Source organism: Hippoglossus stenolepis, chromosome 3 (genome assembly GCF_022539355.2).
Source record: "Hippoglossus stenolepis isolate QCI-W04-F060 chromosome 3, HSTE1.2, whole genome shotgun sequence".
Taxonomy (NCBI): Eukaryota; Metazoa; Chordata; class Actinopteri; order Pleuronectiformes; family Pleuronectidae; genus Hippoglossus; species Hippoglossus stenolepis.
In genome coordinates this window covers 13,248,707-13,276,632 of record NC_061485.1, presented here as the reverse complement: position 1 = coordinate 13,276,632, position 27,926 = coordinate 13,248,707, and the positions used below count along the sequence as shown (strand labels likewise).

At 41.1% G+C, this 27,926-nt stretch overlaps 1 protein-coding gene across 3 annotated transcripts; it reads left to right on the top strand.

Annotated features, from left to right (window-relative positions):
* The first annotated feature begins 130 nt into the window (after positions 1 to 130).
* On the top strand, positions 131 to 15,371 carry LOC118105194 (macrophage-stimulating protein receptor). Of its 3 annotated transcripts, none has more exons than XM_035152685.2 (21): positions 131 to 337; positions 1,070 to 2,365; positions 5,331 to 5,507; positions 5,614 to 5,733; positions 6,115 to 6,279; positions 6,374 to 6,540; positions 7,290 to 7,419; positions 7,530 to 7,666; positions 8,630 to 8,809; positions 8,936 to 9,035; positions 9,235 to 9,465; positions 9,569 to 9,715; positions 9,799 to 9,955; positions 10,132 to 10,206; positions 10,772 to 10,981; positions 11,061 to 11,141; positions 11,235 to 11,416; positions 11,567 to 11,676; positions 12,945 to 13,110; positions 13,191 to 13,327; positions 14,146 to 15,371. In XM_035152685.2, exons 2-21 carry the CDS (start codon positions 1,148 to 1,150, stop codon positions 14,375 to 14,377), a joined length of 4,122 nt encoding a protein of 1,373 aa, XP_035008576.1. In that variant the 5' UTR covers positions 131 to 337; positions 1,070 to 1,147; the 3' UTR covers positions 14,378 to 15,371. The 3 variants fall into 3 exon arrangements, with proteins under 3 accessions (XP_035008576.1, XP_035008575.1, XP_035008577.1); XM_035152684.2 differs by having other exon boundaries at positions 10,132 to 10,221; XM_035152686.2 differs by lacking the exon at positions 10,132 to 10,206.
* Positions 15,372 to 27,926: the final 12,555 nt, after the last annotated feature.

Here is a 27,926-nt window from a genome sequence, read left to right as displayed (position 1 = left end):
TCTGCTGAGAGCGTCAAAAACCAATCGAAGCTCTGGTTGTCTGGTCTGCGTTCCCACCACGTGCCCTGATGTGCTTTAATTTTGAAGCAGGTCGTAACATCCTGTCTCCATTCACGCAGCAGAAGTTGTGAGTGCTGACTTGTGGTTCAGGGCCAGTGTAAACTCTGGGCCAGTGACTCTCCAGCTCTGTCAGGTGAGTACACAGAGGTGGGCCAGAGAGAGAGAGACAGAGAGAGAGAGAGGTCCCAGGACAGCAGGAGGTTTGGTCTTGAGAAGAATTCACACTTTGGGACTGTTGGAGCCATTTTAAACGACACTCTGACACCTTCACAAAGAGGTAAGGTTTATTTATTTCCATGTTTTTGGAGTGTGTGTGTGTGTGTGTGTGCGTGCGTGCGTGCGTGCGTGTGTGTGTGTGGTGGGGGTGGTTCAGTCCACGTTAACGAATGACTCAAACTTCAGAAAAATCTGAATTCATCATCAGCCCACTTTTACTTTAGTTAACACGAGATTTGATTTGAACTATAATCTTAAGTTTAATGTTCTCCCTTCATAGAGCAGCTACATATGATAGATACATAGATACCCACTGAATTATTTGCAATAGTGCTACCCATTGATTTTGCTATCTTTGTTGTTATTATTTATTATTATTATTATTTGCATTGCTAGGCTTAGTTGTATTTTTCGGTGTTTATTTGCTGTATGGCTCTAGGGTCCTGAACATTTCCATAATTGCTTCACAAGTTTCAGCATGTCATGTCTTGCCCACAGTAGACTTTTCTGACTGACACGGCACCAACTTATTTTTCCACTGTCTCTATTGCCTTTATAGTTTCACAGCTGTGCCCCATGTGTGTGGATCAAGTCTCATATATCTTAAGATTGTAGATGCTTCCTAAAACAGCATTCTCTTCCTCTTTTCCCCACTTCCTTACGCCGTATCCCTGTTTAAACAAGCAAAAATATTTACAGTGTTCACATCCACAGACTCTGCCAAACGTGAGAATCAAATGTTGCTGCTCCGCCTGAGAAATCTCAACATTCCTGGTCTTGTCTCCCCTCACAGAGCTCCTGACCCAGAATGTTCTCTCGGAGTAAAGTGTCTCACAGGTAGCGGTTGATCACAGTGGACTGGGACGTGGAGATGGTCACTTGGGCCGCCTTGCTGACAGTATGCATATGGATAATACAAACACAGATCGCCTCGGGACAGCACACATGTCCTACCACCCCACGCAGGCTGGTTGATTTTACTGTAAAGTACTCCCTCCCCCACTTCCAAACTGACAAACCTATACAGAACATAGTAGTGCACTGGGATAAGCATCAGCCGGATGTGTACGTTGGATCCCGGAATGTCATAGAGGCAGTGAACTATACTATGGAGAAATTATGGGAGGTGAGAACTGGACCTGTTGGTAGCCCACAGTGTGACACCTGTCGTGTCTGTGACATCGCAACAGACCCCGGGGATCCAGTGGATACAGACAATGAGGTTCTGCTTCTGGATCCTGCTGAATATTTTTTGCCATACTTGTACATTTGTGGGAGCACTCAGCATGGCATCTGTCACTTCATTGACATTGTTGACATTGTTGCTTCAAAGCCGGAGCCTAAGTGTTTATTCAAAAAAGAGGAAAACTCTCCATCTTATTGTCCTGACTGTCTGGCAAGTCCAATTGGCACCAGAGTCACCATCGTGCCAGAGTCTTCCACATGTCTTTTCTTTGTCGCAGCTTCTGTGGACAGCAAAGTGGCACAGCGGTATCCCAGGAGGTCGATATCAGTGGTGAGGCCACTCTCGACTGAGGATGGCTTTCATATGGTCATGAATGGTCTGACAGTGCTCCCCAGTCTACAGGACTCTTACAGGATTAATTACATCTACAGCTTTTCTACCAAGGACTACGTCTACTTTCTGTCCCTGCAGAGAGAAAATCCTTTCAAGAGCGATTCGCGGTTTCAGACTCGACTCGGACGAATCCCAATATTAATACCTGAGGTGTGGATGTACAGAGAGGTGGTCCTGGAGTGCCGCTACTTACCCAAGCGCAGGAGGAGACGGAGAGGGGCTTTCAAGGACATAGTGTACAATGGGCTTCAGGCGGCCCACTTTGGGCGAGTGGGAAAGGACTTGGCCGGGGAGATGAACGTGGGCAAGGCAGAGGATGTTCTGTACGGGGTGTTCGCAGAGGTGAATGAGCACGGAGAGCCGCAAAAAAACTCAGCCCTGTGTGCTTTTCCTATTACCCAAGTGAACCATGCGATTGAGCGGGGCGTGGAGGCCTGCTGCAAGTCAGGCTCAGAGCAGCTGTCCAGAGGCCTCTGCCACTTCCAGCCGTGCGAGAGCTGCCCACATGAGGTGAGTGTCTCTTTTTTATGTGTGTGTGTGTGTGTGTGTGTGTGTGTGTGTGTGTGTGTGTGTGTGTGTGTGTGTGTGTGTGTGTGTGTGTGTGTGTGTGTGTGTGTGTGTGTGTGTGTGTGTGTGTGTGTGTGTGTGTGTGTGTGTGTGTGTGCTGTCATCAGAGCAGAGCCACAGTGCAAAGGTCCAACTACGTCCAGACAGGAAGTGACAGGCACACACTGTGTAAATACAGTCACCTGCGATCGTAACTATAGTTTATGATTAAGCTCAAGGTTTAATATTGTCTTGTGCAACAAGAGATAGTACGTTATACATGACACTGAAGTCGGGGCATAGTATAAATCTATAAATCCTGACTTCTGCTGGAATATTGTGTGTAACTCTGATGAATGGATGTGTGTTTGTGTATGTGTGACCAGGTATTACTGAGACCTAAACCTGTTCACGCAATCATTTTAGGAGGACTTGTCTTCCTTACGGGGACAAAAATAAAGTTCCCATATATAAATCATTAAAGGTTAAGGTGAAGATAAGTTTTAAGGTCAGGTTAAGTTAATTGCTTTTAGAAAATATGATAAGATGGTGAATATCCTTTGGTACATTTGAAGGTCTTCTGCACAACTTAAGTTACCTACTACCAGTAGATGCTAGCAGGTGTTAGCGGCTGCAGGCGGATGTTCAATGTGGTTCAACGGACATCATTACCTCTATGCCTTTTTAAACTGATCCCTATCCAATTTTAGAACATAGGACAAGATGGAGAATATCCCTTGTATGTTCTGCCGCACAAATTAATGCCTACCACCAGTAGATTAGATTTGGGCTTAGGTTAAGGTTATGGTTGGGGTTAAAATTAGACAAGCAGTTAATTGGGTAATCATGGTTAAGTTTCGAGTAAGTCTCAAGGAAATCTAAGTCAATGTAATCTGAAGTCATCGAGTCACAACTTTGTGTCGGTGTGTGTGTGTGTGTCTGAATGAGAGAGGCACAGAGAGAAAGGCGGCCTGTTCAGAAAACTGGGAGAGGTGGATGAGTCAGATGTGTGACCTACACATTGCCACGCCATTTCTCTGCTCTGTTAAGTTTCACAATGAAAGGGTGGTAACTGCTTCCAACTCACTATTATCATAACCCTAACCCTAGATTTGATAAGATTTGCATTTCAAGATGAAAGACTCAGTGAAGATTAAATCTTGCACTTGCTGTTTAGTTTTTTTTTCAAATTTGATCCCGGTCACAGGTTGTAACTAATATACTACCAGTGAAGAAAGCTAAAAGGAAAGTAAAGGAACCACAAAAGATTAGGTCCTCAAACCTTCTCTGGCTCGTAACTAAAGATGTGGTAAGATGTTTCCGTACAGGGAGTTCAGACTGTGTCCTTTGAGCTTTGACAGCCATGTGTGCACCTACAGGAATGTGTGCCAACAAAAACAAGTTATAAATCCAACTGATAAAAAGAAGGAATTTCACGGGGAGGGACATGTGTTGTACTGTGCCTGGCTTTTACGCATGTAATTTGATGAGCAAATAGGAAAAAAACATGAAGAAGTCACTGAGGAAACAATCTCGAATAAACTCTTATTCAATTTTCTTTTTATAGAAATGGATGTGTGGGATAAAAAAAAAAACTTGGATTCCACATATATTCAAGAGCAAAACACTGAATGGAAATTTAAAATAGTGTGAAGCAAACATGGGCAAGTCAGCTAAATTGCTTTAGAATGGAAGTATGTACTGCTGGTTTATCCCAGCTCTACTTTTATTTATTTATGTTTTATTCTGCGTTTGTTTCTCTGTCTGTTATTTAGCAGGATTACACAAAAACTACTGGAGGGACGCCATTAAATTTCGACTTTAATGGGGGGGCGATCAAGATGATTTGGCTTCACTTTTGGGGGAGATGTCATGTCATCTTTATATACAGTCTGTAATATTTATGTAAAGAATCAGGCATGTTCGGGGGACTGATATTTATGAGCGTGTGCCATTTGGTGCAGATTCAAATAAAAATCTGGATCTAGTGAATTGGGATGTGACACCAAAAGGGGACTGTTGGGCCGTGGTGTTAGTGTGCACACTACCAAGGGCAATCCTAGTTCATTGTTTCTCAGTTTGGCTGTCTGGTAGTTAGCACCATTATGCAAAAACTTCTGGAAGCATTAACGTAAATCGTCGTGGAAGGATGCGGTTTGTGTCAGAGAAGAACCAATTAAATTTTGGTGCAGATGCGGATCATTGGGCGGATCCCAAATTACTTTTTCTCTTTCTTTAATATTGCAAGATAGGGTGTTTTCAACATTTTCTCCGATTGCTCACAGAATCTCAGAGGGTTGATGAGTGTCTGCAACTCTGTGCGTATCCAAATAAAAAAACTGTGTCTTGTGGATTTAAACGAGGTTTCATACAGGGTGTAGTTTTCTTTCCAGCTGCTGTACGGTATCCAATAGGTCTAGAATCCTGTAACGACCACCAGTGTGTAGCTGAGAAACAGAATGTGGCTGTTTTAATTTAAGAGCACTCTTTGGCCTTGGTGGAGGTTTGTGCTCTACTGAGTGACGTTATTGTTTCTTTTTTAAACAATTCCTTTTTATGAACCGGTGTGACACCTGCTCTATCAACTCTCCACACACTTCCGTCATCTACTGTTTAATGTGTCTGTAGCGGAAAATCTGCATTGAGAAACTGGCACCAAGTCAACATACGGAACTGGAGTCACTGCTGTTTTATGACCTCGTGTCTCTCACAGCTCGTTCTAATGAGAGGAGGTGAGGCGGGACCACTTCCTCTCTGCTCCCCCTTCCAGTCACTCCCCAGGCTATGCATTTAAATATGCTGTATCTGCTTAGAAGGAGACCAGAGCTGACGGAGGCAGATACAAGCAGGAGAATGTTGACATTGGAATCCAAATTACTTGAATTCCTGTTGCTGACTGAGTGCTAACACGTTTTATCCACTTGTCCAGAGCTCCCAAGCAAACGAAACGTGCAGCGCCATGCCCACTCTGGTGTCAAGTCCACACTACCGAGTAGACCTCTTCAACGGTCAGATGAAAGATGTCCTGTTCACTGCCGTCCTTGTCACCACGATCAGTAATCACACGCTGGCCAATTTGGGTACCTCAGATGGCAGGATCCTGCAGGTGACAATAAAACAGTGCTGTCATTATTTTATATCATTTCTCTTGCAAGCAAACCTTTTGAAATCCAAAGTTAAAATAGAATATTTTCTACATTTTTACTCCCCAGGTGATTCTCAACACATACAGGCCTATTGTTTATGCCAACTTTTCTCTGGGAGAGTCTGCAGTGTCCAGGACAGCATCTTTGTACCAAAACGATTCGCTTCTCTTTCTCGTTGGAAATAAGGTAAGTTTTATGAATTGCAGGTGCTGCCCTCTACCTCCGCCAAGTATGCCATGTTTTCACCCTGTGCGTTTGTTTGTTGGTTGGCTGGTTGGTTTGATTGTCAGTTGGATTGCGAATAACGGGTTGTTTTTCGTAGTTTGGATCTTTTGCTCCGATCGAAAATGGGAAATGAAAAAATGGTTCGCGGGCCGAACTTGATTTTGATATTTCATTTGTATGATTTGTTTGACCCCAGTGATCAGTGATGGGGCTGTGGAGCCGCGTAAATCAAGGTCCCTGAGTCCCATCTTTATATACAGTCTGTGATATTGATATAAAATAATCTGGCATGTTTAGTCAGCTGCCTTACCTCAGCCTCGTCTTCCTCTCTCCTTCATCAAGATGTTCCGGGTGCCCTCTGCAGGACCCGGGTGCGCTCACTTTATGACATGCTCCGAGTGCCTGACAGCTCCGCGCTTCATGAACTGTGGCTGGTGTTCAGGAATATGCTCGAGGCAGCATGAGTGTGAATCGCAGTGGAACACTTGTGCGCCCATCATAACAGAGGTAACTGTAACGGATTAAAGCTAATGCATGAACTTTAAACACCATGGTTCATAGTGTGACACTGTTCTAATCTGGATGGTAACCCTTCGTCCAGTTTTTCCCTAAAATGGCACCTGTTGGTGGTGAGACAGAAGTGACCTTGTGTGGTTGGGAGTTTCAGTCCCCTCAGAAACGGGCCAGCGTCAGCAACAAAACCCACATCATCACAGTGGGCTCTGGAAACACGTGTACTATCCTGCCTGAAAGGAGCAGCAGTGTAGTGTGAGTAACACAAATATCACTCAATGCCACACAGTTTATCTTCTCAGTATTACAATAGAAGTTCTGCAGACTATTTGATACAGGGCAACAAGTTAACTACTAAGTGGTCTTGACTATTCATCAGCTTTCCCTTTATTCAAGCGCTGACGCAAAAACTAAGCCGTCACAGTTTTTCTGGTTTAGATAACAACTGCTGCCATTTAGTCGACCTCTTGGCAAAACAATCACACAAAAGGCACTTTGTATCGTCCTGAAATTAGAGCATCGTCCTTTTCAAACACACGATAACTTAAGTAATATATTTTACAATATTTCAGCAGCTAACGAACACTGTAGTTTATAGACACCTGAAGAGAAAAACACTTTAAATAAAAAATATTTGATGTAACTTGAGATAGAGAAGTTTCTCAAACCATTTCATCAGGAGCATTAAATCCTTGAAGATACATGCTGGATGCGATCAGAGAATTTTGCTTCATATATAGATTTAGGAGAGGAGGAAAAAATGTGTTTAAAAAGTGGCTTTAAAATCAAAGTACAGCAGAGTACAGTTCTTTCTCTATAATACAAGTATTCAAAAACATAATTGTTCCAAGTCTCAGAGGAAAATCACTGATGTGCACTAAAGATTATTTGCATTTCAACATTGTAAATGTTGTTTGGTAACTGGGTACATTTGCTGCTATTCATTTCTGTCTGACAAGCTCCTTTCCTCAACACCATTTTCATTTCTCATGTCCTGAACACAGGCTAGTCTGCAGGATTCAGGAAAATACACCAAACCAGAACCTAAGCATCACTCTGGAAGTGCACGAGGGGGAAGTGAAGGGCCGATACTCAATCGAAGGCACAGCTCAGATGCCTGGTTTCTCTTTTGTGGTGAGAGTTTTTTTTTCTTAAGAGACAGTGTATCATCTGTAAAACTACCTTTTGGATGTGATTGCAGTGTTAGATTGTAATAGGAATGTATTTCACCTCTGTCTCTTAAGGAACCAAGCATAACAGAAATCAGACCTGACTATGGGCCAGTGTTTGGAGGAACAGTGGTGACACTGACGGGCAGATATCTTAACTCAGGGACGCAGAGAGACGTCTTCTTGGATAACAACAAGTGTCTCATTCAGAGGTGAGCAACGCAGATGGTTTTACCTCGATGCTGACGTACGGTTAGTGGCGGATTTTAGAGTGAACCAGTGAGCACAAACCCAGGAGACACGGAGGAAAGATTAAACAGTTTATTTATAGAATTAATAGCTGAGATGACAGGAGGGATGCGAGCTGACTGGAGAGCGCAGGAGTAAGGGTGAGTAGTAGTGTTCGAATCCAGAAATAATGGCGCATTACAAAAAAAGCAAGGAGAAAATATGAGGATCCGAAAAGTCACTGAATTCACAGAGGATACGGCCGAGTATCTGTACCGGTAGCTGATGACAAAAATTTGGCGTTGAGCGAGCGGCGAGCTGGTGTCTTTATACTGCAGCGGATGAATGATGAATGGCCCGTGTGTGGGCCGGGAGGAGCAGCCCAGCAGATCAGAGACAGCTGAATGGACTTGAGATCCAGACACAGGAAACTCCACCACGCCTACAAACACATACACACACAGACACTCTCCCAAGCACTCATTCACAAAGACAGACAGGGGAACACAGACACAAAACACACTGACTTCAGTGTCTTCAGATGTGCGCTTTAATTTTAGGCTTTAAAGGTTCAGTGTGTAAGATTTAGGTGAAGGGATCTATTGGCAGAAATTGAATGTAAAATAAGTGTTGTTTTCATCTAAATTGTACAAATTGTTGTTTTCTTCACCTTAGAATAGGCCATTTATATTTAAATACTTTATATTAACATCTGGAGCGGGTCCTCTGTACGGAGGCCGCCATGTTTTTACAGTAGCCCAGACTGGACAAACTAAACACCTTTTGAGTTTTTATGACAACTGAAGGCTTCCACCGGGTTCTCTTTCATGTTTGGAAGGGGAGGGTGAGGTGAGGGGTATTCAGCTGCAGCATGCAACTTCACCACTAGATGTCACTAAATTCTAAACACTGAACCTTTGAGTTCCTGTGTTGTGTTTTTGTTCCAGTGCTCCTGAAGGAGACGGGCCGTTGTGTTCAATCGTCTGCCAAACAGCAGCAGCAGCAGGTGTCGGGGAAGTACCCGTCAAAGTTGTTATCGACAAGTTTCAAGTGACGACGACAAAGATGTTCTCCTACAAGAAAAACCCGGTTATAACCTCTGTACGTCCTCACTGCAGTTTCAGAAGGTAGGAGGTTGACCATGCTTTGCTCTACTCGGCTCTTATGAAGAGATTCAGTCTCCAAATTGTCATGATAACATAAACCGTGTTTTTACATGAAGAAGTCAGTGATGTTTATTTATTAAACTGCAGAGGCTCCAAGCTGGTGATAGAAGGTCAAAATCTTGACTCTGCTCAGAGAACCGTTGTTCAGTACATTCCAAAAAATCCCAGCATTCAATCTCTTCAGCAAGTAAGTTGACTCTTTGATTCGATTTTTTACAGTCACTTTTATTTTATCTTTGTGGAAGACTTAAGATCATCAACATGAGCTGGAGAACGAATGACCGTTCATGCTGTCATATTCCTTCTCAGTATTGCTTTCCTGTGATTCAAAATGTTTACACTAGTTGTGATTTCAAACAATGTTTTATTTGCCGACTTCACTCGAGGTCTGCCAGGGCACGGCAAATGCCACGCACATGGAGTGCTGGGCCCCTGCTCTTGAAGAGGAAATGCCAGAAGAGAAGTCTGAAATAGGAGTGATTATTATTCACATGGATGGAAAAAAGAACCTCTGGAAGAGCCGTTTCGACTACCACACGGATGCCAAAGTCATTCCCTTTGAGAACGACGACAGGAAATTACTTCTGAAACCGGGAGAGACAGAAGTTTCGCTGCATGTATGTTCACACACCGGCTCTCTTTTATTCCCTTTTGTATTTATCAAGTACCATTTGCCACTTGCCTTATAACATTAAAACTGTTTTTCCACAAATGTAACAGCATAGAAAACTAGACACGGTGAGTACATGCATGAAGATCACAATGACCATAGGCGGTGTGGACTGCAACGTTCAGGTTCTGTTAAATGAGCTGACGTGCAGGATTCCTAAAGGCCTGGTTATTCCCAGGGAGGGGTCACCCGTCAAGGTAAGAGACTAGCAAACTTTAATCCATATCAACTGATAAAAAAAAATCAATGTATTGAACAATGTACTAATTTGTTACTGCAGGTGTTTGTGAATGGGGAAGCATACGATGTTGGCACAGTGGTGTATGACGACAATAACACAGTGATCGCAGGCATCGTGCTGGGCATCATTGGTGCGCTGGTAGTAGGTGCTGGCCTTGCATTAATTGGGATGATCCATGTGAAGAAGAAAAAGAGGGGTGAGACACTGTAATTGTGATTTGAACAGGAGTTCATAATGTCCTGTATGCCTATTCTGTACTATGCTCTGTTTTTTTATTCACATGTCCAACTGTGACTTATGCCAGTGACTTTAAGTATATTTTTTCACCATTTGTTGTTCAGTGATTTTCATTTATACAATCTGTCCTTCCAGCCCAAATTGAGAATCGCTTATCGACAATGCTTTCACGGAGTCGCGTGGGCAGCAACTCTGATTTCTCACCAACAGGTGACTACAGACGAGGTGTGACATTGGAATCCAACTCACGTTGTTTTTTTAAATATCGGGGCACAAATTGACCTGACAAATGAAGAGTAAACTAAAATGTTACTGAGTAGAGTGCAAATCTCCACTAAGGCTCAGCAGTCCCCTTATAAAACCACATTTGAATTCCCTTTATCCTGAAATTTAATTTAACTCTTAAATTTTTGGGGATCCACACCAAATTTCACACACTCATAAATATCACTCCCAAGATCCATGAATTATTCTCTTAAACAAACTATGAATCTCGCAATGTTAAAGAAAGTGAAAAGAAATTTCAGGATTCCGCACTCAAATTGAATGGGCCCTTCCTTGATTCATACTGCATCCTTCCGCCAAGTTTCATAGAAATCCGTCCATCAGCTTTTGCATAATCCTGCAGACTAACAGACAAACAAACAAACGTAGACAAAAATATTACCACCTTGTCTGAGGTAATAAAGGGTCAAATATTTGTAGATTGTAATTGTCCCTTTCAGTCGCATCCTTGCTTTTATAACGTCACATTTGGTGTGTTTTCTCTTTTCAGTCAATCTCTCCCATCAAACATCAGGTTCAGGAGGAAGGGCCTTCGAGGGTTTATTATACAGTGCCAGCCACGATCATCTGTCTGTCCCTTTGGTGCCGCGGGACAACATCTCAATGGTCAGCCTGACCTCTGATCTCCTGGAGGAGGTCAAAGATGTGCTGATCCCCGCTGACATGCTCAGAATCGAGGACAGCCAGATCATTGGCAAAGGTTCGCCTCGTGGCATCTTTCTCTCTCACACATTTGCACAGAGCACTTTCCATAACAGCCTCTTTTTCCTTCCATGCAGGCCACTTTGGCACAGTTTATCATGGATACCTGATAGACAGCAAAAAGCAGGAGACCCACTGTGCAGTAAAATCATTAAACAGTATGTGAATATGTATTTCATAAAGAGAATCATCAATACACGAGCTCTGGGCTGGTGGACTTGTCTGTATAACGGCACGTCTTTTACAAACAGGGATCACAGATTTGGGCGAGGTGGACCAGTTCCTCAGAGAAGGCATCATCATGAAAGGTTTCCACCACCCGAACATACTGTCACTGCTGGGCATCATGCTGCCTAAAGAAGGACTCCCCCTGGTGGTGCTCCCGTACATGAAACATGGGGATGTGCGTCATTTCATCCGTTCTGAGAAAAGGGTAAATTACGCAATGAAACTTTCTGGAACAGGAGGGTCATGACTGGGAATATTTACTCTGTCAACCTGGCTCTTTTTCTTTTTTTTAACAACTGCACCCTATGAGCTCTGGTTTAATCAGCTCTTCTGACTGTTTCTCTGCTCTCCACAGAACCCGACAGTGAAAGACCTGATTGGATTTGGGCTCCAGGTTGCCAAGGGGATGGAATATTTAGCTCAGAAGAAGTTTGTCCACAGAGACCTGGCTGCACGTAACTGCATGTGAGTGTGAATCACACACGGATTTACTGGCCAATGGCGTGTCAATGAAAAAAGGCTTTGTCATGACTAGAAGAGGCAATTTCACCGGACGTTGCTAAGCTGATGTGTCACCTGAGCTGTACTGTTAAAGGCGTGGGTCATTGAATTGCACCACTGATTTAATACAGTGCTTGATTTACAGCATTAGAACAATTTTGAAATGTTAGCAATCACACTGTTTGCTCCTGGGCTGGATTGCTAAAGTTGGTATTTACACCCAGGTGTTAACCATGGTGTAAAGTCCGGGTTCTAGGCTCAACAATAGTGAAATCCTAAATGTAACAAAGTAGATTACCTTGTCCATATTTTCTAATAGCGACATTAAGGGTATAGTTCTTGCTGGGCGGTATGTTGGTCCAGTGATGAGCACTGTCACCTCACAGCAAGTAGGTTCTTGATTTTAATCCTAGTTCAGACTTTCTCTGTGAAGTTTGTGTGTGTGGGGGTTGTCTTTGTGTACTCTGGCTTCCTCCCACAGTCCAAAGAAATACAGATTAGTGTTAGGCTACTTGTACACTCAAAATTTACCTTAGGTGCAACTGTGAGCGTGAATGGTTGTCTCAATACGTCAGCCCTGTGATACGCTGGTAACCTGTCCAGGGTGTGCCCAATGTTTGGCTGAGATTGGTTCCAGCCAATCCAGGAACCACTATGGATAAGTGGTATAGATAATGGATGGATGGATGTTTATTACTCGTGCCAAGGAGGTTAGGTTTCCACTTCTATCCATTTGTTGGTTGGTTGGTTGGTTGGTAAGCAAGATTACACAAAAACAACTGAATGGATTAACACGAAACTTGGTGGAAGGATCCTGTATGGGTGAGGGAAACACCCATAAATGGACGGATTCCAATTTCTTCGATATTGCGGCGTTCTTCAATATTTTCAGAGAATGGTTTATGGGTCTTGATTAAAAAATCTGGCATATTTAGAGAACTGAAGTATGTGAAATTTGTTGCAGCTTGATTGAATATAATTGGAATGTTGGGCCTTGGCAGAGGTACGAGCTCTACTGAGTACCATTCTAGTTTGATTTAAATAAACAAATGATGTTGTAATTTGATATTTTGGGAAATATGTCTCTTTGCTTTCTTTAAAATAATTTGAGAACTGTGCATCTCACCAGTGTATGACAAATCTGTAATGGGTCATCAACACTGATTCTCTAAATCAATGTAAATGTATGTGTAGAACTGCGGATCCTTTCTCACGATGTCTCCTCCCCTCAGGCTGGATGAAACCTTCACAGTGAAGGTGGCAGATTTCGGCATGGCGAGGGACATCTTCGACAAGGAATACTACAGCATTCAAGACCACAAACGGGCCAAGCTGCCGGTGAAGTGGATGGCCATCGAAAGCCTGCAAACGCAGAAGTTCACGATCAAGTCAGATGTGGTGAGTGTACCTAAGCATGCACACAGAAATACGTTTGAATCTGTTATATGTGTATAAGACACTGCTTATCTTTCCCCCAGTGGTCGTATGGCATCTTATTGTGGGAGCTGCTAACCAGAGGTGCTAGCCCGTATCCAGAGGTGGACCCCTATGACATCACAAACTACTTGTTGAAGGGACGACGGCTTCCACAGCCGCAGTATTGCCCTGATAGTCTGTGAGAATCTCAACAGCACACTAGAAACATCACAAAACATGACGACAGGACGCAATTGCTTCAACGTCTTAAAATATATATTTCTTCAAGAGACTTGGCGCTTAAAGGGATAGTTCAGCGAGAAATAAAAATTCACTAATAATCTACTCACCACTATGCCGATGAAGGGGTGGGTAAAGTGTTTGACTTCACAAAACACTTTAGGAGTGTCAGGGGCAACAGTGTTGCTGCAGAATCCAATACAATTGAAGAAATTTGTGACCAAAGCTTTAGACTTAATAAAACAACAGAAAAAACACAACATCCCTCCATACTGCTCGTGTGGTGTCATCCAAGTGTCCGCAAGCCCCGACATTCAAATTTGACTCGAAACGGGTCATTAACATCGTGTGTTTAGCCTAAATGTGGCTGCATTCAGGGACCGTCGGAAATGCTATCGTCCGCTAGCTTAGCCACTTCTGGTGGACTTTCAGGCTTAAAACACGGTGGAAATTACCTTGTTTCGTGTCAAATTTGATATCGGGGCCTGTGGACACTTGGATGACACCACACAAGCAGTATGGAGGCATGTTATGTTTTTTCTGTTGTTTTATTACATCTGAAGCTTTGGTCACTAATTTCTTCAATTGTTTTCGTTTCTGCTACAACACTGTTTACCCCTGAGACCACTGAGTGTGAGTAGATAATGAGTGAATCTTCCTTTCTGGGTGAACTATATCTTTAAGTTCTTTGTTGTAATAAGCAGCCATCATTCAGTAGTTTACACACCTGTTTAAATAGTCATGCACTGACTCATTCTCTCATTTATCATTCCACAGGTATTCAATCATGCTGGCATGTTGGGACCCGGAGCCTGAGTGCAGACTGAGCTTCCACCACCTGGTTTCAGAAGTACAGCACATCCTGTCCTGTCTGGAAGGAGAGCACTATATCAGTCTGAAGGTTAACTATGTAAACTTGGACCAGCCGAGGCCTTACCCCTCTATGACTGAATCTGCAGATGAGGCCGAGGCCTCAGACTTTGACACAGACTGTCATGGCACCAGCTAAGTGTCTCAGGAGCACATAAGACTCAACATGATCTGGAATCAAAGTTGGAAAGCATTCAAGAGGAGGGACATTCTGCTTCGTCCCGTAGGTTGTTGAACATGTGCAACCTGAGCTTGCGGAGGGTGTGGCTACTGATTTAAGACAATGTAGGTACGACAAAGTGTGATTTGAGCCGAGATGAACTCACACTGGAAGTCCTCCATCTTTGTTACATTTTAATTGTCACAAAACAAAGACAATGTGCAGATGGAAAGTGTTTTTACTCTGTAGCGAACAGCGGAAGCACAAGTGTGAATGAGACAAAGTGAATGTAACGTGCTTTAGTTCTCAGATTTATAGAAAAGAATCAGGTCGGCTTACTTGAGGATATTTTATAAATGTCTACGAATGCTGACTTGTGCTCAGGGTTCAACATTTTTCTTGCTATATGGGGATATAATATGGATTATATCCCTTCATATAGACTATAGAATGTAAACTATAATGGTACGAGCACCTGTGAAATCGTCATGTTCGATGCAGAACAACTCCATTGCTCTGCACCTACTGAATTATACAGGGATATCAACTGTACCTGTCATTATCACTAGAGGGCAACCAACTCCTCCTTCTGAAGATCAACTCATGTTGCTGCAGCAGTGACGCGCTGCGCTACAGCACACAGCTCAACACAAAGGTGTTACACCAACAACACAACTACAGGCATCTGCTGAGCAAATGGGACAAATCCAGTCCTTCAACAATCAATACTTGTTTCTGCATTTAATCAAAATGATCTCCACGGGAAATCCGACAATCCAAAGCATTTTAGGATGTATGCACTGATTTCTTTCTTTTTTTACTCTCAGACTGACAAGTGATTTGATTTAGCTAAAGATTTGTTTTTCAGATATACTTGAGTCTTGTTATCATGCAATTTTTCCCCCTTCCGTTCGAGATTGTGTCTTTTTACTACATAAATATGGTTTACTGCTCATAGCACAGCAGAAATGTCTACCTGGACTTGTGTTTTCTTACATCATCCTGAATAAATAGGAAAAAAAAACATGCAGGTGCTGCAGATGAGCAAAGTTCCACCTACATAAAATTGTATTCCTACATTTTTTTTAAAATCTGGTGTTCATGTTGTAAAAACTGCAGGTAACTAGAGGAAGAGAGGGCACAGGAGTTCTTCATGAAAGCAGCTCATAAAAGCTGCTGGAAAAATGATGCTGAGTGCGATGACACAGGTCTGTAGCAGCACAGCTCCAGTTCTCTGCCGGGTGGATGATAGGAAAAACACACAGTTAGAGGTCTGAATATGTCAGCACGCACTAAAAACTGCATGTTTCTACCTAATCTGTGTATCTAGCATTTTTTTATAGTCTTTAAATATTTTATGGATCTAAAAAAATATCATCCGTTGCATTCAGGTTTTAAAAAGGTGACGATGACAAGCACTGGTTGTGTTCAGATGGAGGTCGGGGATTTGAATATGCAAGAGGAGATGAACGTGCAACAGAAAGTGATGGTTATGCTTTGCTCTGCACAATCTTCACATAAGGGATTTATGGACAAACAGAAACCAACACAGGTAAATGGTTACTGGTTAGTTGAAGATCTGGTTTCAACTGATTCATTATTATTTATCGACTGCACATGATGAAGAGGAGGAAGGGTTAGACGATGAATATGCATAATGAGGTTTACGTGAACTCAGAATGGGGAAAATACACGACATGTTCCCATCAGCCTAAAAACAACAAGTCCTCTTTCTGCTCCCAGATACAATGACATAAGTGTTAAAAACAAGTCAGTCTATGTTTCTGCCCAGTGTCACCTTGGAAAATGCTCTTGCTGTTTATTTGCTATTGCAGCCTCTGGGACAATCTACATCCAAATAAGGTATTAAACTAAAGCACCTAAATGAAAACAGACATTTGATAATTGAATTATAAAATCGATGAATGGATAAACAATTGTTATTCCCAAACAAAATAAATGAAATGAATAAATAAATAAGTTGGCCATTAAGCTCGGAAACTAATAAATAAAAAAATAAAAAGAATAGCTTACAAACTTGATTCATACAACGTTTAGTGTTCTACAGATTTCACTGCTCATCCAGGAAGAGGTACAAGGCAGTTGTTGGGAGAAAGTGCATCTTCTGGGATTAAATGAATTTATTTGAAATAAAACTTGGCGTAACACAAAGACAGAGGTATTGAAATCAAAACTTGAATTGCACAAAGAAAGATTCGGCTTTGAGACTTGTTTTTTGTTCTGTTTTGACCATGAATGTTGACTCTTGTTTTCATTTATTTAATTTCTTAGAGTTATTGTTTCTTTTTTCTGTCCTGGATGTGATTTCAACAAGGGGACTTAGCGGGGGCACATTCAAAGGTAGAAACTAGAAACTCAAGCAAAAATGCAAGTTGAGATAACCTGGATGACATCAGCGTTATTTTCTCAGACTTAAGATTAAGCCTCCAGAGCCACAGAACACATTATACAATTGTTTGGTTGGGTAGTACTCCCCATGAAGAACAAATGGACTTTCATCAGTAAAATTTCCTTTTGAAGAAGTTTGTTTCCATAGGGGCAAATTAATATTTGATTACTATCAATGACTCAATGAAACGCCTGGTTCTCCATAAGAATCCTGAGCACCTAGAGAGAGAGAGAGATGGGGGGAGCGAGAGCCCCATCCCAACCCAGTAGCGCAGTGAGGGAAAATAGCTGCACTGAGCTGCAGACCCCTAAAGTGTCTGGTCTAAAATTCCTTTTGTTGTCTTCCAGTGTATATATTTATAAATATTTTACACTTTCATTTCACACTGCCCTGCTTTTGAAGCAGGGCTTGGTTGGAATCTGCGAAACTGCAAATATCATACAGCAGCTGTTGTGTGATCCATGACAAACTGGACGAGGGGAAAAGAAACTAGCCAGTCTTGGTGAATGTGTTCTGCTAAGACACTCAGACAAATGTGGTCCCAACAGATGGGAGAGCACAAAAAATCACTGTCATCGCCAAAGTTTAAAACTAAAGCAACTTAAACAACCCATGTCTTGTTTTCCAGCCAGGAAAAATAGGGATGGATCGCTGCTTTTAAAGTGCCAAACGTGACTGCTGCCAATGTGGCTTATCTTAAGGTTGAGCTGAGTGAGTCACATGTTTATACTGACGTGAGTTAAAACTGTATAAGACCGAATAAACTCAACATTTTCTGTTGATACAATCTATATATTCATTTTTCAGAGATCTCTAGCCAACAGAGATCCATCTATCCATTATCTAGACTGCTTATGAAAGGCAGAGTCCACACTGGTCACCAGCACATTGAGACAAACAACTATTCACCTTCACATTCACACCTACAGTCAATTTAGAGTCTAAACTAATATGCATGTCTTTGGACTGTGGGAGGAAGACGGAGAAAACCCACACAAACACGGGGAGAACATGCATAACCTGCAGAAAGACTCCAAACCCAGGATTCGATCCGGGAACCCTCTTGCTGTAACACAGAGATCTCTGCATGGTTCTCTTTAAATGTTCCATTGGTGCTGTTTGTGTGGCATTCACCTGTGACTTCGTGAAAATGATGTTGTCATTTAGTGAGTGTTGGTCTGTGTTTGTGTTTCATGCCATCAGATGTTCTGCAGTGCACCACTCAGTATAAAATGGCCTGAGGAGTAAGAAAAAAAAACACACACTTGCTTTATTCACTGTTGTCAAACCTTTCCTTGCAGGTGTTTTGAACTGGGCTGTGTTTGCAGTCCGAGTGTTTTCAGCAGTGCTCAAGGTCTCAGGTTTTTCGAGATGTTGGTGAGAGAAAGTCTGCAGAGGGAGAGGAGGAGAGAAAATATGAGAACGCAATAAAACAAAATGCATATTTGATGCACGCAGTCTGGTTTTCCTCTTATATCTTGTTTTAACTTCTTATGTATTTTTGCCATTTTCTCTTTAATTAAGACCCATAAATATAATATATGGACAAAAGGACTTGAAATCATTCTATTAATTATATTGTTTTTATTTTTATTTCAGAGAAATTCAAACCTTTAACATGGTTTTTGATTTTGTATTTTTCCTCTTAAGTTAAAAATGTTCAATCCCCATTTTCTAAAGTAATGGATTGAATCGTCCCCACCTTAAAAAAACAACTCCCTGTGCAAATATCTTGCAAGTAAGTTTGCAGCCTTTCTCACACTTTTGTTCGCTGCTATCCTTGAGCTTGTGTACCATCAGTAAATACCTGAATAGCGAGGCAGTCTTCCTCCCGCTCCCTTGCTCTTCTCCATTGTTGCATCGCATTCAGAGCTGGGAGGTCACAGATGGAGAGAAGTGTTATGTTTGTTCCCATCTCTGCTCTCTGAGTGAGCGTCTCTCCACAGATGGGATTACATTGAAAGGCAAACACAAATTTGCAGAGCAATTAAAGCACCTCGAGGTACAAGGCCAGGCCAGGTACATAGCTCACTGTACTTGATAAGAGTGTTTCATCATCCAGTTTGTTATCAATGTGCCAGGGTGTTATGTGGCTTGAGAATTCACACTCTGTAAAGATTCATGCACAAATTGTGCTTAATATGTTATTATTATAACTGCACAAATGCAATGCAAAATGGTAATGCAAATATCTTCAGACCATATACGTTGACCCTCTCATGTGTATCATTACTGCAGTTTTTCATGTACTGACTTACACTTCTGCATTAATAATGAAACAGATTTTGTCAACACTCATCTTATTAATTTTTCATACTGTGATGTAGCAGCATTACCGAAATGTATATTTGCATAGAATAGTGGTAGAAACAGTGTGTTCTCTATATTTGCTGTTGCTCCATTGCTATGTTATCTGTGTTATTTGTTTTTATAAACATGTGCAGTATATATGATGTTCACGTATAATGATGTATATGTAACAATATTGATGGAATTAGATTAAAATGCCTTTTTCCTTCCTTCCTTTATTTTATTATTATCTTATTTTTTTTATTTGATGTTGTCAGGTTTTCTTCTTTACTAGTTGTTTCTTTTGACCTAGCTCTAGACACACACACACACACACACACACACACACACACACACACACACACACACACACACACACACACACACACACACACACACACACACACACACACACACACACCCAGTGTAGTGAGGTCTGTCTCATCATGTCTCATCATGTCTCACCTGTTATGTCACATTTCACCACACAAAAAAAGGTTCATGTCATGCTATGGTGACAGCGGCTAAGGAAGGTAGATATTCCGGTATCCTAATTCTTCACTGATAACTAATAATTTTGCTCACACAACTCATCACATGTTGCCATACTTCTTTTATGCTTTCTTCCCATCAATGGAATTTGGTTGTTTAGCTACTGCTCCTGTCCCTGGTATTTCTGGGTGATAATGATCAAATACACCCAGAGGAGTCATATCCATGGCACACTGACAGCATGCCCTTGCAGTCAAGTCCCACAAAATCCGGCTGGCTATGTTAAGTAATGCGATATTTGGTATTCACTGTCTGCAAGAGAGCAAACCAGACCACTCACAAACAAGCACATGCATCTGAAGGACGACAATGGCATGGATGCATTCAATCAATATTGTTGCTCACCGAAGTTACAACCTGAAGGCCATTTGTCCAGTCAGCAACCATCAATATATACTGTATATACACATATAAATCCTCTTGAAACCAAGCACCTATAGGATTACTGCTGCTGTAGTGTTCGTCAGCTTGTTGGTCTCAGTGATGGTCACAGTAGGGATAGTGCTTATTGCTGCATTCACATCTTCTAGCAGACTTTCTGAAGGTACTTTATATACAGTATATATGTATAACCCCTCTCAATCTATATCTAATTTTCTTTGCTGACAGAATTCTGCTCTTACTTTCTGCATTGCAAATTAAAGATGGTGCAAGGAATGTCATTATAAAGCCGGCCATTCAGTGAAACAGTTGTGTGTCATCTGCCTATATGGACACATGCATGACAATGTGTTTTGATTGGTGATGAGAAAATGGTAATGGGAATAAGATGAGAAAATGGTAAAAAAGTTGAAAACACTTGCACTGTCCTGTCAATAAAGGAATAAATCCCCCAAATATCTAAAAAAACGGAAAAGAAAATTGTTTAAAACTGTTCACATAAGATATTTAGAGAAAACATCCCTTCAGAAATAATTTTTTTTGTTTACTTTGATATGAAAATACCCAATAATGATTTACAAACACCCGTATATGGGGTAGGTTAGATCATTAGATGTTGCATACTTGGCCAAATTGCCCTCATCTCATAATCTGCCGTCTCTCAGGTTTTTTCTTGTAAACTATTCTGCAGTGGATTTCAAAGTCTATTCAAGTAATGGGGATGAGAGGTGTTCCTCATCGACCAGCTCACACATCCATGGCTGCTATGATGTGGACAAGGAATTAGTGGTAGTAAAAAGTAGCCCCTCTTTTCCCAGATGTCCTCATAACAATTTTGCTCTCACAATGGTTTTGTAAAAATGTCACACTTCAGCATTTGCTGAGACTGTGTCAAGTTTTCAGTTTCACACCAGGCCCCAGCTTTTGGAAGCAGCTCAACAGTATGTGATGGGTTTCAGTGCCTGGTGTGTCAGTCTCATTTAATGTACATTCATGCATATTGGTCAAACATCAACTGTTTTGCAGAGCTTAGATGACTATACAATTGCTGTTTTCTAAACAAAAGGGTCAATAAGATGAGAGTTATATAGATTAAGAACTCTATTTCAATAATAGGGTTTACATGAATACGCAGTTACATTTTTTTTAATTTAAATTATAGCTCCCCTGAGGTTCAATCATTTATATTTCTTTCCAACCAGCTTGGAAATGAATGGCAGTGTACCATGTGACACAGTTTGCTCATTGGTTCTCTACACCCTGTCTATGGCGCTGGTTTACTTTCATCCCTTTATCTTCTCACACCTGCCGTTCGCCCTCCATCCACCAGGTGTCCCTGGACTTTCTTCCTGTCTTCAATTCCACTGGCTCACCTGTTCTCAGTCACCTGAGCTCCACTGCCCCCTCACTAACCCGTTCCTCTTCACCCCAGTCGGTATTTTAACCTTCCCTTGTCACTAGCATGTCTGTTTAGGTTCCCTTGTGTTCTTTTATATGTCAGCTACCTTCGTTAGGGAACCTTTTGTATATCTGCCTGTCCGTATGAAGGCCAACCTGCTTACTGGAAGACACGTCTGTAAATTCTTTTCACCAGTTAGAGCAACTTGACCACATCATCCTACCCATGTGTGTGATGATATAGCAAGGAGATGGCAAGGAAGCATTTCGGTGTTGCTTAGAATTTAACATTTTTTTTAATTGAATAAGAATTTAATTGTTTTTTATATTCTTCATTAAACTGATATACCATAGGTAAAAACCAAATGTAAAAAGATGGCAGTCCTTTCTATGACATAACAGTATGGACATTTGCCTTCAATGGTTTAACCATTTTGTTTTATCATAGCTGGTCTCAGTATTGAGCAGGTATTTGACATTGATTGTTACCTTTTTTATTGTCAGACCATCAAACCAAATTTGCAACAGGATTTTATCAAAATTAAATCATGTTTCTTCAACATCATTGATAGCATTCATCTTTTAGTTCTAGTATGAATCATTTTGATAGATCCTCAAACTTCCTCCCCTGACATACATGATCTTACTGCAGCACCCGGAAGAAAATCTATGCACAAAGTCTGCAAACTCCAGACATAAAGGCATCAGATGTTTTAAACTCGTATCCAAACATTGCCCAATGTTGCTGAATTGCAAACCGCTCCATGCCCTGCTTCCATTAAATAATAAGTATTATCTGTTATCCAGAAAAATTCATTGAGTTGGTGGTGTCAGCAGTCACCCATGTTGCTGTGACGTCAATCATGTTAGGTTTCATTAGCCGGGTTTAGATGGGTTTGTAGACAGAAACTGTGGATAAGAGAGATTTTCTGTTATGCTGATCTGTGTTTGTCTTCCAAAAGCCCTGTTGTGGCTTGCAAGCCTGTTGCTATGGCAACCACCATTTGATACCAGTGTTGTGTAGGAAGGCAGAGAGATGGTTGAAAATTAGCAAACTGCTTTATGCACGTCTTATAATCTATTCATAATTTTCACGTATGTGTGTTTGTGTCAGGGGATTAAATTGAAAGAAGAGCAATACACATACTCAGGGGAAAAAAAAACAATGTTCATTCAACCATCTGGTAACACTGGGTCATGTTCCCTCCCATGATTAATTCAAGAAATATTATAATGTATATGCCTCAAAGTGAATACTTTACTGGGAGAACACTGGATGCATAGTTTCCTTTCTTTCACTAACTCACTGAAGTGCATCTTTTGCTCATACTTCTTAGTGGGTACGCAGGTAGTGACCCATATCAGTCCCCTCTAAACCCTGCAAGAAATGTACATATGTATAAATATATTCCTTTATAGAATGGTGGATAGTGACCATTAAACCATATTAGTATAATCACTACTGAGCTCAATAGCAGAATTGTGTTTTAACCATCACATTACATAATTCGTCTATTACTTAATATTAAACTTAGTTATGAATATAAATGGTATTTAAAGATGAGGAACACCTGCATTACTACATTTTGTAATATAAAGGTTAATACAGTCCTAATATGTTCTAAAAAAAAAACTATCACAATTTCTTAATCTGTGGAAATAACACATGAGGTGTAATAGTTTTATTTAAATGTATCTTTGTTTGTTTTATAATCAACATGCAGCAATTAGAAAGAGGAGTCCCACTTTTTATGAAAGTGGTTGAATGCAGACCTAAAGGCAGCTGTCATAAACTCTGATTTACCACAAGAACTCACTCACATACTTCATCAGGAGCCGCGATACTACGCTAATTACAAGGATATGATCCCTCTCAAAAACATACATGTATTTGTTTCTTTGTCCTGAAACAATGACCTCATAATGAAATGCACCAAAGCTTCCTTTGCAGGGTTGAAATGAGGACTGGGTTACTTGAGCTGATCATTTTTCTGGAGACGCTCACTATGAATTGGCTTGTTATGGACATGTTAGCTTTGACACAGAAATCATAGATGCACCACCGACTACGTGTTAATCAGCGTTATGGACATCCGGTCTCGCTCCGTTGTGGTAGCTATGGTTACCTCAAAGAGCACCAAATGTTCTTGTTGAAGTGTGAGGGTAACGTTTGTGACACCATGCCTCGCTCCAACATGGAGGCAGAAACAGTCAAACTCCACATGACTCCCCAACTGTCCAAATGATTTGGTCTTTATCGGATTTGTTCACACTTACTTCAGAACAAGTCGTGTAGCTTTGGTTTCGTCTTCTCTCTCTTTGACTTTTGTGGAGTTTGTTCCTGGAAATACACTTGAGCAGCATTCAACTCCTTTGCTGTAGAAAGACAGAAGACTACAATAAAAATAATCTGCATGCAACTACGAGCCAAATCATTTTTGCAATTTGAGTGAACCGTCCCTTAAAATTTAATGGAATGGATTATTATAGGTTTAGATGGCAAGTTCATTTGAAATTTTGAATTCGTTTAAAGAATTTGTCCTAACTCTCCTAACTATTAACAACTAGTTAAACTCATTTCATTAATTTGTTTGATACAATCCTTTATTACAATATTGGTTTAGTCATAATTTCATTTCCAAACATTTTATGAACACATAACACACAAGGCCCTTTCTTTAAAACTGGCATTTTTATTTGCTACATTTGTTCCTAAACATCACTATTTTCTATAATAAATATTTATGCATATTAATAATTTTAAAATCCATGACTTAATGTATCCACTTACACCCAGGGCTTTTATTTTGTAGTCATGTTTCCATATTTCATTGTATGATTGCGACTTGTTAATTTGATCTTTTGAAAGGAAATCTTTTGAATGTCTTCAGTGTCTGCTGAAGTCAAGGTCTCCACTGATGTTTGTGAGAAGCATGCCTTCAGCCCTTCAAAAGTTTCTATCACAGACCCCATGACTATTGATTTTGGTTTCTATGGCAACTAAGATGAACTATAAGTTGACTCATCTTTTTTTACAAGCATGAGTACAGGATTGTGGAGGAAAATAAAACATTTTGGTCTGAAAGTCATTTCAGAAAAATAACAAATAAATCAAATTTTCTTAAAACTGTGAAAAAAGTCTGGAGATGGAATGGGATTGTTTACACAGTGTCTTTCCTGTGACCTATTCCGTCTCTTTTCGAAATACAACCATGCATTTTTTTAATATAAGGGGAAAGGGTTATTTGAGGCTGAGTTAAGAAGGATGATTTAGCATTTTATTTTGACAAACACTTCTAACTTTGCTATGTGCTCCTTTGTCCTAGTGTTTTAAATACAGTAGAGAGGGTTTATCTACACTTGTTTTAACGTTGATAGTTTTCATAGTTTGTTATGTACTCACAATATATACAGGCAAACAAATTGTAAACATAACCCGCACTGTGAGGAAACTGTAAGGGATTTCAATAGGCCACTGATGAGAAGACAGACATGTTGAAGCAGGGGAGTCACTCGAGTCCATTCATAGACTTACAAATGCTGGATTAACTAGATGCAGCCATGGTAACATAAGGCTGAGCAGAGCATTGGGTAGTTTCAGAGAAGCACAGGGAGATGCTGCCTGCGAGCTTTGTGACGCAGATTCTGGTTTTGCGTATGCTTCAACTGTATGACAGAGATAATGTCTTATTGTGAACAAATAAAATTAGAGGAATATACTGCATTGGGCACTTTGAGCAATTGCTAATAACTGACGACACCAAGGGATCCTGCATATTGCATCATCTAAACAGCTACAGAGTATTGGCTCTGGCCAGTTTCTAATTCATCAGTGAGTGTTGAAGGTTGGATTACATCCGATGACTGGCTGTGCAAACACTTGTGACAATTTAAGTGAGTTCATGGCACAGATTAAAATATCTAGCTAAACAGAGTAACTAAATTACAACTGTGAATGGCAACAGAAGACCCCCCCCCCCTTTGATTCAAAGGTTAGAGAATGGATTTTTTTTTAAAAAGTTAAATGAAATTTAGAAGAATCCTTAAATATGCTTGTGTGGACTCTCCAGCCACAAAACGTATGTCACAGCTTATTCATTTTAGATTTAACAATGATCCGGACCTGAAGTGTCACAGGTTGGAAAATTATCCTTAAGGTCTAGTTTCTTCTTTCAAATGGCACCAAACACTGCAATATCTATCTTCCTCAAGAGACTGTTACTATGGTGATGGCAAATGACAATTTGTCAAGCACATGCACATATTAGAACATAAAGCATGACATCACATTGTTTACATATTTGTGCGTCATATACTCAGTCTCTAAAAATGGAGATACCTCACTTTTCATCTGAAGAAATGTAAGACGCACCTTATCTCTGCCTTTTTTAAATAAACCTCCTCATGACCTTTGGGGAATAAATGCTCTCGTTCTTCTGTTGTTACCGTGTCACTGGGGTTATATTTATACTTCCAAGTATTCTTTTCGCATTGAGAATTTGTCTTTGCCCATTAAAAGTAAGGTTTGGCTTCTCCGGTGGATGTTTGGAACACAAACAGCCGCCAATGAGGTGACTGACTCCCTCCTGCAGGTGGATTTGAGGAGGATTATAAACGTCTCACTCTTAAAATAATGACAGTGATTCCAGGTCTCAGGCAGCTGATGCAGCACAAAGTTGTACTGCAAAAACAACCGGAGTTCTGGAGAGCCCTGCAATACCTGGAGTCAGAAACGAGAGAGAGAGAGAGAGAGTAGGTGGTTTTGTGGGTAGGTGGGGAAGAGGTTAAAGATGCTCCGCCGCTCTCTTTCCTGTTATCCCAATGGCCTTTTAGCGGCATTACTCATATTGGGAAAGAGACACTCCTGTTACATAAGCCAGTGCTACAGAAACTGCCTACCCACCAAAATCCCTACAGATCCTCTCTACACCTGTACATAATTGCAAAGTAGTGCCACTGGTCAGATGAGTTTTCTCTTGAAAGTGTTCAACTGCTGACTGCACAGAGAGTTCTGTATAAAATTATACGTCGGGGAAATTCAGAGCTTTTATGCCAGTGTGTTTTTGCAACTTGCCTCCAAGATATAAAGAATAGTACGAATAGCTTAGATGTGGCAAAAACCGGACAAGTCGGACAATTTTGTTAAGAGTGTGTTGACAGAAATGGCATCTATACTGTCTCTACCTCATTACACATCCATGCAGGGGTGTTCCAACAAAGCAGGCAATTGGGGGCTCGAGCTGAGAGGGCCCCCCGCCAATATTAATCTGGTATTACTAACATTAGTACCAATAATATTCGATGCTTTTGGAATCATTTTCATTTCCTCCCAACAGCTTTGCCTCTCCACGGCTTGGTGTTTCAGTAGAGTAGTCTCCCATTCCCTGCTTGCTCATTAACATGATTGGTGAGCTGGCAGGTGTTTGGCTCTACCTGCTCTTGCCTACTTGTGTGCATTGTATAAATGATATCGAGCTATATGTTTTCTGCCTTCCTGCCCCCTGTAGGGTCCTGCTACCAGTTAATAACACTGTTCATTTTTTGTGAATCAATTTAAAAGGTGTTTGGGGTCTTGCGTGAAAGCCCAAGCTTCATTGTAAATTCATTAAAAACCCAGAGTGTAGCATCCTGCCTCACTCTAACTAAAGCTGCTTTCAGACATGCACTGAACTCCTCAGATGCTCCGTGTTTTCTCCGGAGGAGGTGCATGGGTGAACGGAAATGTCCAAGGGAGAGGCTCCGCACTTTCTGCGCACTTTCTCCGCCTGGCCTCCTGGTATAAAATGTGTAGAAATTCACACAGCAGGGGATCCATGCACATAAAAGACAAAACAAAGATGTCAGAGTTTGTAGTGATAAGAGTTTGTAGTGATAAGAGTGTGGTTTCAATAAAACCATGTGATCTCAGCAGCGGAGTTAATACGTCACTTCCTGCCTCTGCCTGCTGCACCCGGCCACCTCTTGCCTGAATAATGTGAAGGATTTGATGCTGTTGTGAACACGTCTTTGCAGAGAACCTCCGGCTGTGCTGTGCATGTGCTAAAGGCAGACTGTCGGTAAACTCAAATCCAAAATCTGCTTCCCATTAACACCGGCATGAACAGGCCCAGTTTATTTGAATTGTCACTTGATGTGCATTTTCACATGTTATGGATAGAAGATTTTTTTTTTACATTTTAGTAATAAAACTATACTTACATATTAATAGAAATGAGTTTTGAAATAGCCTGAGACAGTTCACCTGACTGTTGCTGCATGGGGGTGGGTGGGGTGGTGGGTTAAACCATTCGTCGACTCAATAAGTGACACCGGAGAGGTTAGCATAGGCTAGAATGGGATAAGATAGGTATTAGATATTTTGTAGTTGTGAATTTTTAAATGTCTTTATCAGAAGGGCCCCCTCCATGCTGAGAGCCTAGCTCCGCCCCTGGGTCTTGTTGATTGACTGGCACCAACTTCCGGAGGGACTTTATGAAAAAGAACATTTTGAATCTTTTG

Bases quoted from the DNA above. Each gene is read 5' to 3' on its own strand.
- LOC118105194 (XM_035152684.2), top strand. From the start codon at position 1,148: ATGGTCACTTGGGCCGCCTTGCTGACAGTATGCATATGGATAATACAA. The intron at 9,466-9,568 runs GTATGTTCACAC...CAAATGTAACAG, and splicing joins AGACAGAAGTTTCGCTGCAT to CATAGAAAACTAGACACGGT. The intron at 11,677-12,944 runs GTGAGTGTGAAT...TCCTCCCCTCAG, and splicing joins CTGGCTGCACGTAACTGCAT to GCTGGATGAAACCTTCACAG.